The 14,060-nt window shown below is 39.8% G+C and overlaps 1 protein-coding gene across 1 annotated transcript in view; it reads left to right on the top strand.

Annotated features, from left to right (window-relative positions):
• LOC138947024 (contactin-3-like) overlaps window positions 1–14,060 on the top strand; it is a 50,469-nt gene that overhangs the window by 26,342 nt on the left and 10,067 nt on the right. The window contains exons 13-21 of the mRNA XM_070318456.1: window positions 1,112–1,302; window positions 1,932–2,086; window positions 3,415–3,535; window positions 4,106–4,387; window positions 7,099–7,259; window positions 9,210–9,342; window positions 10,230–10,394; window positions 10,710–10,862; window positions 11,443–11,537. Of these exons, the coding sequence (XP_070174557.1) occupies window positions 1,112–1,302; window positions 1,932–2,086; window positions 3,415–3,535; window positions 4,106–4,387; window positions 7,099–7,259; window positions 9,210–9,342; window positions 10,230–10,394; window positions 10,710–10,862; window positions 11,443–11,537 (1,456 nt within the window). The remainder of the gene's footprint in view (window positions 1–1,111; window positions 1,303–1,931; window positions 2,087–3,414; window positions 3,536–4,105; window positions 4,388–7,098; window positions 7,260–9,209; window positions 9,343–10,229; window positions 10,395–10,709; window positions 10,863–11,442; window positions 11,538–14,060) is intronic.

Here is a 14,060-nt window from a genome sequence, read left to right as displayed (position 1 = left end):
TTTGTCATTGACATAAAAAAAACAAGTCGCGTAAGGCGAAATTACTACATTTAGTCAAGCTGTGGAACTAACAGAATGAAACTAAACGCACTGCATTTTTTCACAATGACCGTAGTCCGCCGCTTGTGCAAAACGGAGTGAAACTGACGAGCCTGTTCAGCGCGGTAGTGGTTTCGCTGTGCTGCATAGCACGCTTTTCTGTACCTCTCTTCGTTTTAACTTTCTGAGCGTGTTTTTAATCCAAACATATCATATCTATATGTTTTTGGAATCAAGAACCGACAAGGAATAAGATGAAATTGTATTTAAATCGATTTCGGAAATTTAATTTTGATCATAATTTTTATATTTTTAAGTTTCAGAGCTTGTCTTTAATCCAAATATAACATATTTATATGTTTTGGGAATCAGGAAATGATGTAGAATAAGATGAACGTAAATTTGTATCGTTTTATATAACAAAAATTACAATTTTCAGATTTTTAATGACCAAAGTCATTAAATGATTTTTAAGCCACCAAGCTGAAATGCAATACCGAAGTCCGGCCTTTGTCGAAGATTGCTTTACAAAAATTTCAATCAATTTGATTGAAAAATGAGGGTGTGACAGTGCCGCCTCAACTTTTACAAAAAGCCGGATATGATGTCATCAAAAGTATTTATCGAAAAAATGAAAACAACATCCGGGTATATCATTCCCAGGAACTCTCATGTCAAATTTCATAAAGATCGGTCCAGTAGTTTGGTCTGAATCGCTCTACACACACACACGCACAGACAGACACACACACATACACCACGACCCTCGTCTCGATTCCCCCTCTATGTTAAAACATTTGGTCAAAACTTGACTAAATGTAAAAAGGTATGTTGTTGGAACGTTGAATTATTGACAAAACAAAACGTTACGTTCACATGTATATCGACCCAGCGATCTTGTAAGTGCACAGACAAACACTAATTACACAACACTTATCTTTACAACATGTTCAGCCGCTTGCATGAAAGACACACGCGAATGAGGCAATTGTTTTAAATCATTTTTACTGTCATTACTATCATTCATTACGAATAATAATTATGGACATCGAGTATTGCTTTTTTTCCCCAGATCCACAACACCGTTCTACTACTCATGGCAGCGAGAAGGGAAGCCCATGCCAGCCTCGGCCAGCTACCAGGATCACAACCGAGTACTCGTCATTGAGAACGCTCAGCTGGAAGACTCGGGGACCTACACTTGCAGTGTCCTCAGATCCAGTAGCGCACGTGATTCCCGCTCCATTCAACTATCACTGGGCGGTAAGTAGGTTACTACAGTGACCGTATAAGAAACACGTTTTTAAAGAATAAAAAAAACCAAGAAAGGTATGTTGTTGGAACGTTTAATTATTGACAAAACAAAACGTTACGTTCACAGATATATCGACCCAGCGATCTTGTAAGTGCACAGACAAACACTAATTAGACAACACTGATCTTGACCAAATGTTCAGCGGTTTGCAGGGAAGACACACGCGAATTAGCCGTTTTTAAAGGCTTTCTTCGTTTTTAAGACTTTCAGACTTCATTTTTATTAACACATTGTGTCCTTCAGAGAGATTTTTATGATGTTTGAGTCCAAATTCTAGATGGTCCTAGGGTTACGGGTTCGAATCCGAGGCGGGACGGACACGGGTCAACTTTATGTGCAGACTGAGAGACGGTATCCTTGTCCCATCCCCGTGTCACCACTGTGGCACGTAAAAGACCTGGGTCATTCAGCCATAAGTGCAGGTGGCTGTTTACACCCAAACACGCACACACCTGGGTAGCGCAACTCTGTTCCTGCTAGCTTTCCACTGGGAGGAAGCAACCCGAATTTACCAGCAAAGTTATGAAAATGAAATTAAATGAAAGCTGTAAGGATGTTTTTGTGTGTCTCGTTTCAGCTAAGCCGTATTTCGTGGCACCCCTGCAGGACCAGCATGCTGACGTAGGCAGTCAACTGACGTGGCGTTGTGACGCAAGAGGGAACCCCTCCCCCACATACAGCTGGTTCAAGAACGGAGAGATACTGACCACCGATTCCGCTAATCGCGTTCAGGTCAGTAGTAGAAGTTAAGGTAAGTCAAGTCAAAAAAAATTTCAATAAACTTTTTGGGAGTACGTACAAACAGTGAAACAGCAGTACAGTTGAATATTCATTACACGACCCGCCCCCCCCCCCCCCCTTCCCCCGTTTAAGAACTATCTTTGTTAAACACCTTGCTTTTTGAAATTAGAAACAAGTCGCGTATGGCGAAATTACTACATTTAGTCAAGCTGTGGAACTCACAGAATGAAACTGAACGCACTGCATTTTTTCACAATGACCGTAGTCCGCCGCTTTTGCATAACGGAGTGAAACTGACGAGCCTGTTCAGCGCGGTAGTGGTTTCGCTGTGCTGCATAGCACGCTTTTCTGTACCTCTCTTCGTTTTAACTTTCTGAGCGTGTTTTTAATCCAAACATATCATATCTATATGTTTTTGGAATCAGGAACCAACAAGGAATAAGATGAAATAGTTTTTAAAACGATTTCGGAAATTTAATTTTAATCATTATTTTTATATTTTTAATTTTCAGAGCTTGTTTTTAATCCGAATATAACATATTTATATGTTTTTGGAATCAGAACATGATGAAGAATAAAATAAAAGTAATTTTGGATCGTTTTATAAAAAAATAATTTTAATTACAAATTTCAGATTTTTAATGACCAAAGTCATTAATTAATTTGTAAGCCTACATGCTGAAATGCAATACCGAAGTCCGGCTTTTGTCGAAGATTGCTTGGCCAAAATTTCAATCAATTTGATTGAAAATTGAGGGTGTGACAGTGCCGCCTCAACTTTTACAAAAAGCCGGATATGACGTCATAAAAGACATTTATCGAAAAAATGAAAAAATTGTCTGGGGATATCATACCCAGAAACTCTCATGTAAAATTTCATAAAGATCGGTCCAGTAGTTTACTCTGAATCGCTCTACACACACACACGCACAGACACACACACACACATACACCACGACCCTCGTCTCGATTCCCCCTCTATGTTAAAACATTTAGTCAAAACTTGACTAAGTGTAACAACTTCTTTCCCGTTCCTCTTGTAGGGCCCGTCCTATATCCTTGACTCCATATTGACCATTCTGACCATATTCTCAACCCTTCGTTTGTTGTATCACACATGGCGGATGGCGATGAGAAACCGCTTCATTTATCTATTAAATCATATCGAGAAAATGTTATTCAAATGAGGCAGAGCGCTATTTATGAGAAACCAATAAAGAATGCTGCACATGTCGAATGTATTTAGGGTTACGATTACGTCCCTTTGTCTCTCAGCTCTAAGCATACATCGACTCACATTGATTTTCCTGCTCTATCAGGTGAAGGGAAACATGTTGACCATTTCCAACCTGGAGGCTGAACTGCATGACGGGATGTATCAGTGTGGGGCCACAAACTTCCATGGTGCCGAGATGAGCAACGCGCAGCTCAGAGTCTTGTGTAAGTTCTGTCATGTATGTGTGTGTGTGTGTGTGTTTGTTTGTGTGTGTGTGTGTGTGTGTGTGTGTGTGTGTGTGTATGTGTGTGTGTATGTGTGTGTGTGTGTGTGTGTGTGTGTGTGTGTGTGTGTGTGTGCGTGTGCGTGTGTGTGTCTGCCTATAACTATAGTCGGTTTTACGGCAAACAAAAGTCGTTTTTGGATTTACATTTTTTTTTTTACATCCCTTATTATTATATTCATGCTATCATATTCCTAGTTGCGATGGAAAACATCGTTTCCCTTCGATCATTTTCTCTTTGAAAATGTGCCATTCAAAAGCTTCTTGTTAATGTGACAGGGAGACTACTGCGTCACCCTTCAATTAGGCTGCAGTTGTCGGGTGTGAAGAGCGCGAGCTATTTATAGCTCGACGTTTCTTATACCTTCGGGTACCCATACCAGGTTTAGAGGGCTAAGGAATTAGCTCTGAAATTATCAATCCTGTTTGACTGGGCTTTGCCTCCAAAGGTGATTGTTGTGTTCCGACTGACCCTAAAGTTTCATTAAAAATGTGAAACTCTGCTCTCCAGCCTTCGTACCGACATTTGCCAAGTTCCCCCTGCCTCAGCAAGTGACCGGAGCAAGAGGAGGGAACTTAAGTATCGTCTGCAACCCAGAGGGCGCCCCGTTTCCAATCATCACGTGGCTAAAAAATGGCGCCGCCTACACCGCAGATGGAACCCGGGTGACTCAGCTAGCCAATGGAAACCTTGTTTTCAAGGACCTCAGCCAATCAGATACCGGATCGTACACGTGCAAGGCGGAGAATCAGTTTGGAGATGCCAGCAGTACAACTCGTTTGGCGATGGCAAGTAAGTTTTAAACGCGATACAATAAAGACTTGTATTATATCCAACTACTTTTTATTGTGCTTTTCTTTCTGTTTACTTACGGTCTCACTATTCAAGGTTAAAAAAAAAAGTGGGGGGAAAACACACAAGAAAAATGACTAATATAGATGGGCTGTCTAGGGTTTTGTTTGTCATTATAATTAGCACATTATGACATTGGACAGCAAATCTTTAATAGAGTTGATTTCGTAAAGGATATTTATGTAAATCTATGAACTCAATGCAGAAAAAAAGATTCAAACTTTGCAGAGGAAGCAGCGACGCTGTTGATGATTAGTATGTGTGCGAGTGGAAATTGAGAGATATTCTTGCTCCATGTGACAGCATGGACAAATATAGCTATTCTGATGGACACGTGGGGGAATTCGGGGGCTGTGATTGGATGGTCTCTTCCGATCATCAAAGCATAATGCTACGGAAGTCGGCCATTTTTGCCAATATCCAAAAGCATATTGTCAATAACAAAGACGAATGGTTCCGGTTTTCCCATCTGTACCACACGATGTTTCACTGATCGACAACAGCATACACTGACAACTTGAAATTCTTCTCGGGAATGTTTTTCAGCTTTACAAATGTCGATAGCATACCCTTTTCTGCTAACTTCCCGATGAAACAGGACTAAACCTATTATTTTCTGTCCATAAACACCACAAAATGCCCAAAGTCGAAAGATGTACTACAACAGGGGAGTAAAACGGAACAGCCGTTTTTGTGTGCCTGTGAGCTTAGTTCACAGTTGCCGACTGACACAAACTTTCGCATTCGGCTTTTCTTATCTCGTAACTCCACACTAAATACCCCACTTCCCCTCTGAAGTATTGATGTACAACCCATGGCACTAACATTCATGTAGTCGTTTATAACTGAGGTTGAAAAATTCGCTTCATGACGAGACAAGTATAAATGCCATTCACCCAAACTGAAAACGTCGCTGCCGTCTGCTCGCTTTGTACGGATTAGCTGTTCTCTTTTCCTCCCCTTGTTGCATCCTAGTTCTTCAGTTGTTTCTAGTTTTCCGTTGATGTTGTGTTTTGGTCTTCATAAGTAGTCTTGTTCAAAATTAAAAAAACTCAAACTTCTTTTTGTTGTATACGAATGAACTAATAAAAAGCTGTTTAACAGCTGTGTTGTCAAATCGAGTTTTTTTCCGAAGTCAGTGTGGCGCCTACGCAAAACTAATGCGCAAAAGAAACGGCGTCTGCTATCAAAACCTGAGATCAACGCGTCGACGCAAAAACTGTCATGTTGTAAGTTTGGAACAACAAATAAAGGTCAGAACAGTTATATAATCGCTATTGTATTTTCAGCGTAGCAATAGGGTCCGATATTTAGACTCGAACAAGTATAATGCGACTCGTCGGGATTATACTTGTCTCGTCTAAATATCGGACCCTATTGCTACGCTGAAAACACAATAGCTGTTAATATGTATGGACATTTTGAACTTCTTTTACATTGTTACTGTTGTCATCAACTATCCCCCAAAAGGGGTCACAGGATTTAACTTTAAAATATTGCTATTTCATATGTTACGTGGATTTCCATTGGTCAATTGGGCAAAACTGAGCTCAGTGCACAAGTGATATCGACGACATTTCCGTAGATATCAGTTTTGATATCGACGACCTCTTTATTGCTTCCCCACTTCAAAAACAAAAACACCTAAATTTAAAAACAAACAAATATATATGAAAATGTAATTATCCCAGAATTTAGTTGAGCAAGTGACTAAAGACTTTTTGAAAGAAAAGACATTTTGAAATACTGAAAAGTACAAGAAAAGAGTGAACAAAAAGAAATAATAATCAGAGGGAGGGATATGGAACAGCCAAAACTGAGACAAATACTTTTGTAATTTCTTTACAGTAAATACAAAATGTCCAGAGAATTAGCAATATATCTAATATTGACTGACTGTGTGACGATATCTTCTGCTATTGGTCTTGTTTCGACAGTGATATCAAAATCTCGACCTCCGGTCTCGATTTTGATATCACTGTCTCAACAGACCATAGCAGAAGATATCATCACACAGTCCGTCAATATTGGGTACTTGAATCGTGCAAACGTGAAAAAATAAAACACAACAGAAACCAGTTTAGGGAAGTTCTGCTCAAATTATCGTCAGCCTAGCGCTCACTTCATCAGGATGATAAGGATAAGTTAAGAATGATAGTACGTCATGTTAACCTATTCACAATCGTTTACACGGGGAAGATGGTGTCTTGAAATTAGTATGTATCGATTGAACATTGGATTTTCCTTCTTTGAGTCATCTGACGTCAGAGTCCGACACAAAATTATATTTAGGCGGCCAGCCGAGACTACAAAATAGTGTATGTTTGTGTGCGTTCAATCGTAAAACCTGAAAGGAATTCTAACCAGAATCGATCGATACATTAATGTTATTTGTGTTTTTGACCAAAATATGACATTTTACAAAGATCTCGACAGTCATTGTTCACCTCGACAGCCAGCGCGGTCTCGGAGGAACACAAAATGTTATTTGTATTTTTGACCAAAATATGACATTTTACAAAGATCTCGCCAGTCATGGTTCACCTCGAGCGCTAGCGCGGTCTCGGAGGATCACAGACTGTCTTGATCTGTGTAAAATGTCATATTTTGGTCAAAAATACAAATAACGATTATTATTTTGATGTTTGCAGCTGGGGCCACCATCTCCCTAGGACCAACCCCTCAGAGCGTGATTGTGAACAGTACAGTGTTCATACCGTGTATGGCTTCACGTGAACCCACCGTAGACATGGTGTATGTCTGGTACTTCAACGATCATCTCCTAGATACCGACCTCCCCGAGTACAGCCAGGTATGGAACGGATTTAGTGTTGTTTTACCACTGCAGAATTTAGAGGTTTGGTGTGTGTGTGTTTGTTTTACAATTTGATATATAAGAATACAATACCATACCATACCATACCATACAATACAAAACAATACAATACAATACAATACAATACAATACAATACAATACAATACAATACAATACAATACTATAAAATACAATACAATACAATACAATTCAAACAATACAAACATTACATTGCAGTGCAATGTAGTGAAGTGTAGAGCAGTGCCAGCGCCATACCATACCATACCATACCATACCAAACCATACCATACCATACCATAATATATGCCATACAATACGTAGAGGTTACATGCCGAGTCTCAGTGATTATTACAAATAATGGTCGAAGTTAGCGGATCATGAAAAATGCGAGCTTCAGCCTAACCCTAACCCTAACCCTAACATTTGCTTTGTGTGCACACTCGTGAATTACCAAGCGGCTGCAAATACCCACTCGTGGTTTATTTTCCAGTAATCAACTCGTGGTCATTGTTTAAGCTCTATATTCCTCCTTTCTTCAGTTATTCAAAGAAAAGAAGAGTTTTTGTGCGAAAGTTTGATCGAATCCGATTCACTCAACCAGTCTACCTGCGCAGGCGATTGAATAATGCGCGGTTGTATAGTTCAGGGAAAATCATTCAATTCTGTCAACACTTCTTGTCAGTTTCCCTGTTTTGGACTAAAATCAAGTATGTTGTTATTCTGCTGTGGTGGTAAAGGCAGATAGTGTGTGTTCTGTTCATGTTTTGGTATCGCTCAGGAAATGTTCTTTCTTCGAATGGGACTATTAGACGAACTTTTGCACCCGTGTTCCAACGTTAAAAACTGTATGAAGTTCAGTTTTCTGGGGCAAAATAATGTATGAAACCGCTGTATGTTCTTTAAATTGATGAGATGTGTGCACTTGGTTGCGTGTGATCTGTTTATAAAATGAAATATTGTCGAAAACTAACCGTCGGATTGCAGTCTTTTGTCCAAGCAACTCAGTTCAGAAAATTTGGAAGGGGAACTACTCTTATCGCAAGACAGAGTACGAGAGTTACTCGCCTTGGAAGTTTGCTTGCACTCATAAGAGATCTAAAGCGAGTTTCTCTGCACTGATCGTTAGATTTGGATGTAGAAAACAACCAAACTCATGGATTTTATATGGAGATTAACGTGTTCAAGCCTGTAGTTGCTAGTTTAAATGCAGAATGTTTGTATTGTTTGGTCAAGAGATGTATATCATTTCGTACATTAGAGCGTTCGGAACTTTTCAATCGCTAAAGTAGTTCCCTCAAAGTCTAGCTCATCAACCTGTGAGCTATCGAGGATTCAGGCCCGTTGTTGGGTAAGTGATTTTGGTTGTTGGGTAAGTTACCGAAAAATAACTAGCCCTACACGTTTACAGAGAGAAAGAAGCAGAGGGGGGAATACAATACAATACAATACAATACAATACTCAACTTGAGAAATGTATGTTGTGGCTAGCAACAAAACAATTTACCACAATGACAAATAAGACAACATTAAACTCTCTTTTGAGCAGAACTCACGGAATCTTAACCATATGAATAATTTTTCTACCAAATGCATACATGTGTATCTGAAGTAAAGCTGTGATTATTATGCTTGGGTTATGTTAGCAGGTGATAATGCTCAAGTAACAACGCAGAGCTCGATATCTTGAAAACTGTTAGTCCTGCTACTTTCCTTTTTCGGTGGGTGAAAGCCGAAGCTTCAAGCACTGCGACTGTGTTCTGGATCTGGATGCCCCACTTGGTGTAGATCGTGGGGAATACGTCACAGGAGCGAACTTCGGCTGTTTCGTGACGGTTTTTGTGTGTGCTGTTGGCGTTTTTTTGCTCGCACGGTCGGGCACTGGAAAATGAAGAACAATCTTTCAAATAAAGAATTGTGATGTTCAGATGGACAGCGACTCTAGCGGCCGGACAGGCCTGTACGTGAGGGGAGTGCAGTTTGAACATGAAGGATACTACCGCTGTGAAATTCGTACCGCTTTCACCAAGGACTTCAAACAGGCCTACGTAACTGTCAGAGGTAAGAGCTTTATTGGCTTGAAATGTTTGTATTTAAGTCTTGCGTATTTCTGGGCCAGTAAGCAACATATGTCATCTTTCGAAGTCGTTTGCAATCAATCAATCAATCCACCCATCTATTCATATATCCACCCACCCACCCACCCACCCATTCACCCATCACCGGCATCAATCAAGTAAGTAAGCAAGCAAGCAAGCAATTAATTATTCAATCAATCAAACAACCCATCAATACCCATCCACCGATCCAGCAATAATAATAATAATAATATGGGAGATTTATAGAGCGCTTTACATTCTCAAAGCGCTTTACAATGACAAACATACATAATACATACAAAGCAAAGCAAAAGCATGTGCAGCAGCATTCAGCACACAAGTGAACAACGAAACTCAAACACTACATCAATACAATCTGCAAGCATACTAACACAGGCAAAACATTCAAACATTCAAACACCTGATTCAAAAATGCACCATGTTGAAATAAAATTAATCAAAATACTGGGTGAAGAAGTGTGTTTTAAGGTTTGATTTGAAGGAACAGAATGTTTGGCAGTGTCGGATAGAGTAAGGGAGAGAGTTCCACGCAACGGCAGCAGAGTGGGAGAAGGCTCTCTGGCCGTGCTGTTTGCGACTAAAAGAAGATATACGGAATATTCTAGTGTCTACAGAGGAGCGGAGGGATCGTGAGGGTGTATAGAGTGTGAACAGGTCAATCAATCAATCAATCAATCAATCCATCAATCCGTCAATTAATCAATCAATCAATCAATCAAACCATCTATCAATCAAACCACCAATCAATATAGCAACCCAACAATCAAGCAATCAATCCATCCACCGATCAATTTGATTGATTGACTGACATATCGCTGTTGGTTCCAGGGCCTCCCGGCATGCCAGGTGGCGTGAAAGCGCTGCAGCAGTTGTTCTCACGCTACACAGGCACAGTGTCGTGGACTGACGGCACTGAAAACGGGGCCATCATCATCGCCTACACCGTGCAGGCCGAGGACGAATTTAACACTGGCACGTGGACGACTGTGGCGTGTAAGTCTTGTGTCATCGTGGTTGTTGTTGGTGGTGATGATGGTTGGGTGAGAGGTGTGTGTGTGTTTGTGTGTGTGTGTGTGTGTGTGTGTGTGTGTGTGCGTGCGTGCGTGTGTGTATTCGTGTGTATATGTGTGTGCGTGCGTATGTGTCAGTGTGCGTGTGTGTGTGCGCGCGCTCGTTTGTATGTGTGTGTGTGTGTGTGTTCGTGTGTGTGTGTGTGTGTGTGTGTGTGTGTGTGTGTGTGTGTGTGTGTGTGTGTGTCTGTGTGACACATACGAACTTGTTTACGCCAACTTTTCAACTGTTACACAGCTCCACGGGTACAAGACACCATACAGGCGGCAACCACGGCCCAAACGAGCATGCGCAGAGCCAACATTGAAGGGCTCAATCCGGGAACGGGATACCGATTTAGAGTCATCGCCCTGAACCAGTTTGGCCTAGGGACGCCCAGTACGCGCTCTTGTGAGTATACACTACCGAGTTTTTGAGAAGAACTTGGGCATACTGTACAACAATGTCAAGGCACGCCCTCTTGTGAGTATAGGCTACTCTGTTTTTGAGAAGAACTTGGACATACTTGTAATACACGTTGTTGGTCATCCACAGATTCACATTCGTATATCAAACAGTTTATTCCATATCAGGATACAACTGCCGCCTTGCCGCACTACATCAATCTCTGACGTCATCTACCCGTCTTATAAGGCTAAACTATCAAATCGTCTTATTAGACTAATCTAGTACAAAGTCATGGATACGACATCACTGTGCAACAATATCAAGACACGCCCTCTTGTGAGTATAGGCTACTCTGTTTGTGAGAAGAACTTAGATATACTGTGCAACTATATCAAGGCACGCCTTCTTGGGAGTACAGGCTACTCTGTTTGTTTGTTTTGTTAATGAATTTACGTGTATAAAAAAAATATATATGATTAGAGTAGTCCCTCCCTGGGTCAGGGCTGGTTGAAAAACAAGCTTATTTGTATAATTGCTTATGCCACAACCCTCGTAAAATATAATTTGATTTGATATGTTTCAGCCTATGTGAAAACGCTGGACGCTCCACCTGCAGTGGCGCCCCCTAACGTGAGAGGAGGGGGAGGGAGTGTGGGGGATCTGACTTTGGAATGGGATGTAAGTTTGTCATCGTTTTCGTTTAGAAAAAAAGTCGCTTTTAAGAGGGTGAAATTTGTGCTTGTTCATTCTATATCTAATGCTTCTTATTCTTTCAGGTGCCAGGAGAATGGTTCCGAATAATTCTCACTCACTCTATTACATATGTCGTATGCATTTAGAGCGCTTACTTCCCTTTGGTTATCATATCGTTTTGTTTTAGGTTTAGGTCAGATTTCCTCTGTCATAACACTGTTTTTCAAGGCAAAATGTAAATGTAAGGCTGAATGTATATCCTATATTTATTTTATTGCCTGGTTTCAGGCATAATCGTTTTTAGATATCTAATAAACAAAGGGAAGTAAGCGCTATAAATGCATACGACATGTGTAATAGAGTAAGTGAAAGTTATTGGGAACCATGCATTTTCCTGGCACATGAGAGAATATATAACAAGTATTGAAATGAACAAGCGATTTTCATCCTCGTTACATTTAGTCAAGTTTTGACTAAATGTTTTAACATAGAGGGGGGAATCGAGACGAGGGTCGTGGTGTATGTGTGTGTGTGTGTGTGTGTGTGTGTGTGTGTGTGTGTGTGTGTGTGTGTGTGTGTGTGTGTGTGTGTGTGTGTGTAGAGCGATTCAGAGTAAACTACTAGACCGATTTTTATTAAATTTTTCATGAGAGTTCCTGGGAATGATATCCCCAGACGTTTTTTTCATTTTTTCGATAAATGTCTTTGATGATGTCATATCCGGCATTTTGTAAAAGTTGAGGCGGCAGTGTCACACCCTCATTTTTCAATCAAATTGATTGAAATTTTGGCCAAGCAATCTTCGACAAAGGCCGGACTTTGGTATTGCATTTCAGCTTGGAGGCTTAAAAATTAATTCATGACTTTGGTCATTAAATATCTGAAAATTGTAATTACAATTATTTTTTTATAAAACAATCCAAAATTACGTTTATCGTATTCTTTATCATTTTTTTTATTCCAAAAACATATAAATATGTTATATTCGGATTAAAAACAACCTCTGAAATTTAAAAATATAAAAATAAAAAAATAAAAAATAAATTTTTTTTTTTTTTTTTTTAAATTTTTATTTTATTTTTATTTACATTTTTTTTTTTGACCTCAGTTGCATGCAGGATGCATCAACCCATATTTTTTGCCCGATTTTTATTTTTTAATTTTTTTTTTAAGGCGGGGAGCATCCTTCTTCCTTGGTCTTTTTCTGTATAACATAATCAACTTTATATTCTACAAAACATAAACTTCTGTCTAATGTTTAATTCTAATTCCAATTAAATTTCCGAAATCGATTTAAAAACAATTTCATCTTATTCCTTGTCCGTTCCTGATTCCAAAAACATATAGATATGATATGTTTGGATTAAAAACACGTTCAGAGAGTTAAAAAGAATAGAGATATAGAAAAGCGTGCTATCCTCCTCAGCGCAACCGCTACCGCGCTTTTCTGGATTGTTAATTTCACTGCCTTTGCCACGAGCGGTGGACAGACGATGCTACGAGTGTACGGTCTTGCGGAAAAAAAATGCAATGCGTTCAGTTTCATTCTGTGAGTTCGACTGAGCTTGACTAAATGTTGTATTTTCGCCTTACGCGACTACTTGTTTTAGTTATTAGTTTTTGGCTCACGTAAGTGTAGCCTATGCGATGATAAACTTTGTCTGTCTGTGCGTGCGTGCGTGCGTGCGTGCGTGCGTGCGTGTGTGTGTGTGTGTGTGTGTGATAGAAACTTTAACATTTCCGAGTCTATGGATAAAGCTCGCATAAGAAGATTACGTCTCGGTCAAAAGTGTTTGACGTGTGTGATAGAAACTATTTGAAGACGTCACATTATGACGTAAGAGGGTTAGACGTCACGCAAAGGAATTACTGAAAGTCTCGGTCATTGTTATTGTGAGCGGGCCGAGACTAGTTGGCAGATCCAGGGTCTCGCTTTCTTGTAACAGTTTCACCTATGCTTACTGTGTGTGTGTGTGTGTGTGTATGTGTGACGGAGTGATTGAGTTTGTGTTACTGTTTGTCGATTTCTTACGTGAGCCTTGAAGGCTTCGCCTCTTGTTAGTTTATAGTTTATAGCCGTTTTTAGTATATGCTCAGTCATATATAAGTGTGTATTTATAAATACATTAAATGAATTGGTTGGTTGATAATTGTTGCTTGGTTAGCAACTCAAGTAGGTTGTTAGTCGTTCGATCGGTCAGTTAGTTAGCTATTGACTGAGTTAGTTTACATATCACAGGCACATGACACTGGGTAGTCGCGTGATGAGTCAGTCAGAAGCTATGCTATGATATGCTAATTTGCTATTTGTGTCGCCAGTTCTAGTGACTATTTGGGACATGAAGTGTTAATACGCTAAGAAAAGGTCGGAAGCTCTCCTTTTGTCTATACTTATCAGATTTGTGATCATTTGTTCAATGGATTGCTTGTTTGATTTATTTTGTTTTAAATACAATGTATTGCCAAGAGCATATCGTGTTTTAACATTTTGTTGTGTCAGTGCAATCT

Source organism: Littorina saxatilis, linkage group LG14 (assembly GCF_037325665.1).
Source record: "Littorina saxatilis isolate snail1 linkage group LG14, US_GU_Lsax_2.0, whole genome shotgun sequence".
Classification (NCBI taxonomy): domain Eukaryota; kingdom Metazoa; phylum Mollusca; class Gastropoda; order Littorinimorpha; family Littorinidae; genus Littorina; species Littorina saxatilis.
The sequence above is the reverse complement of the archived record's forward strand: the minus strand, read 5'-3'. Positions and strand labels throughout refer to the sequence as shown.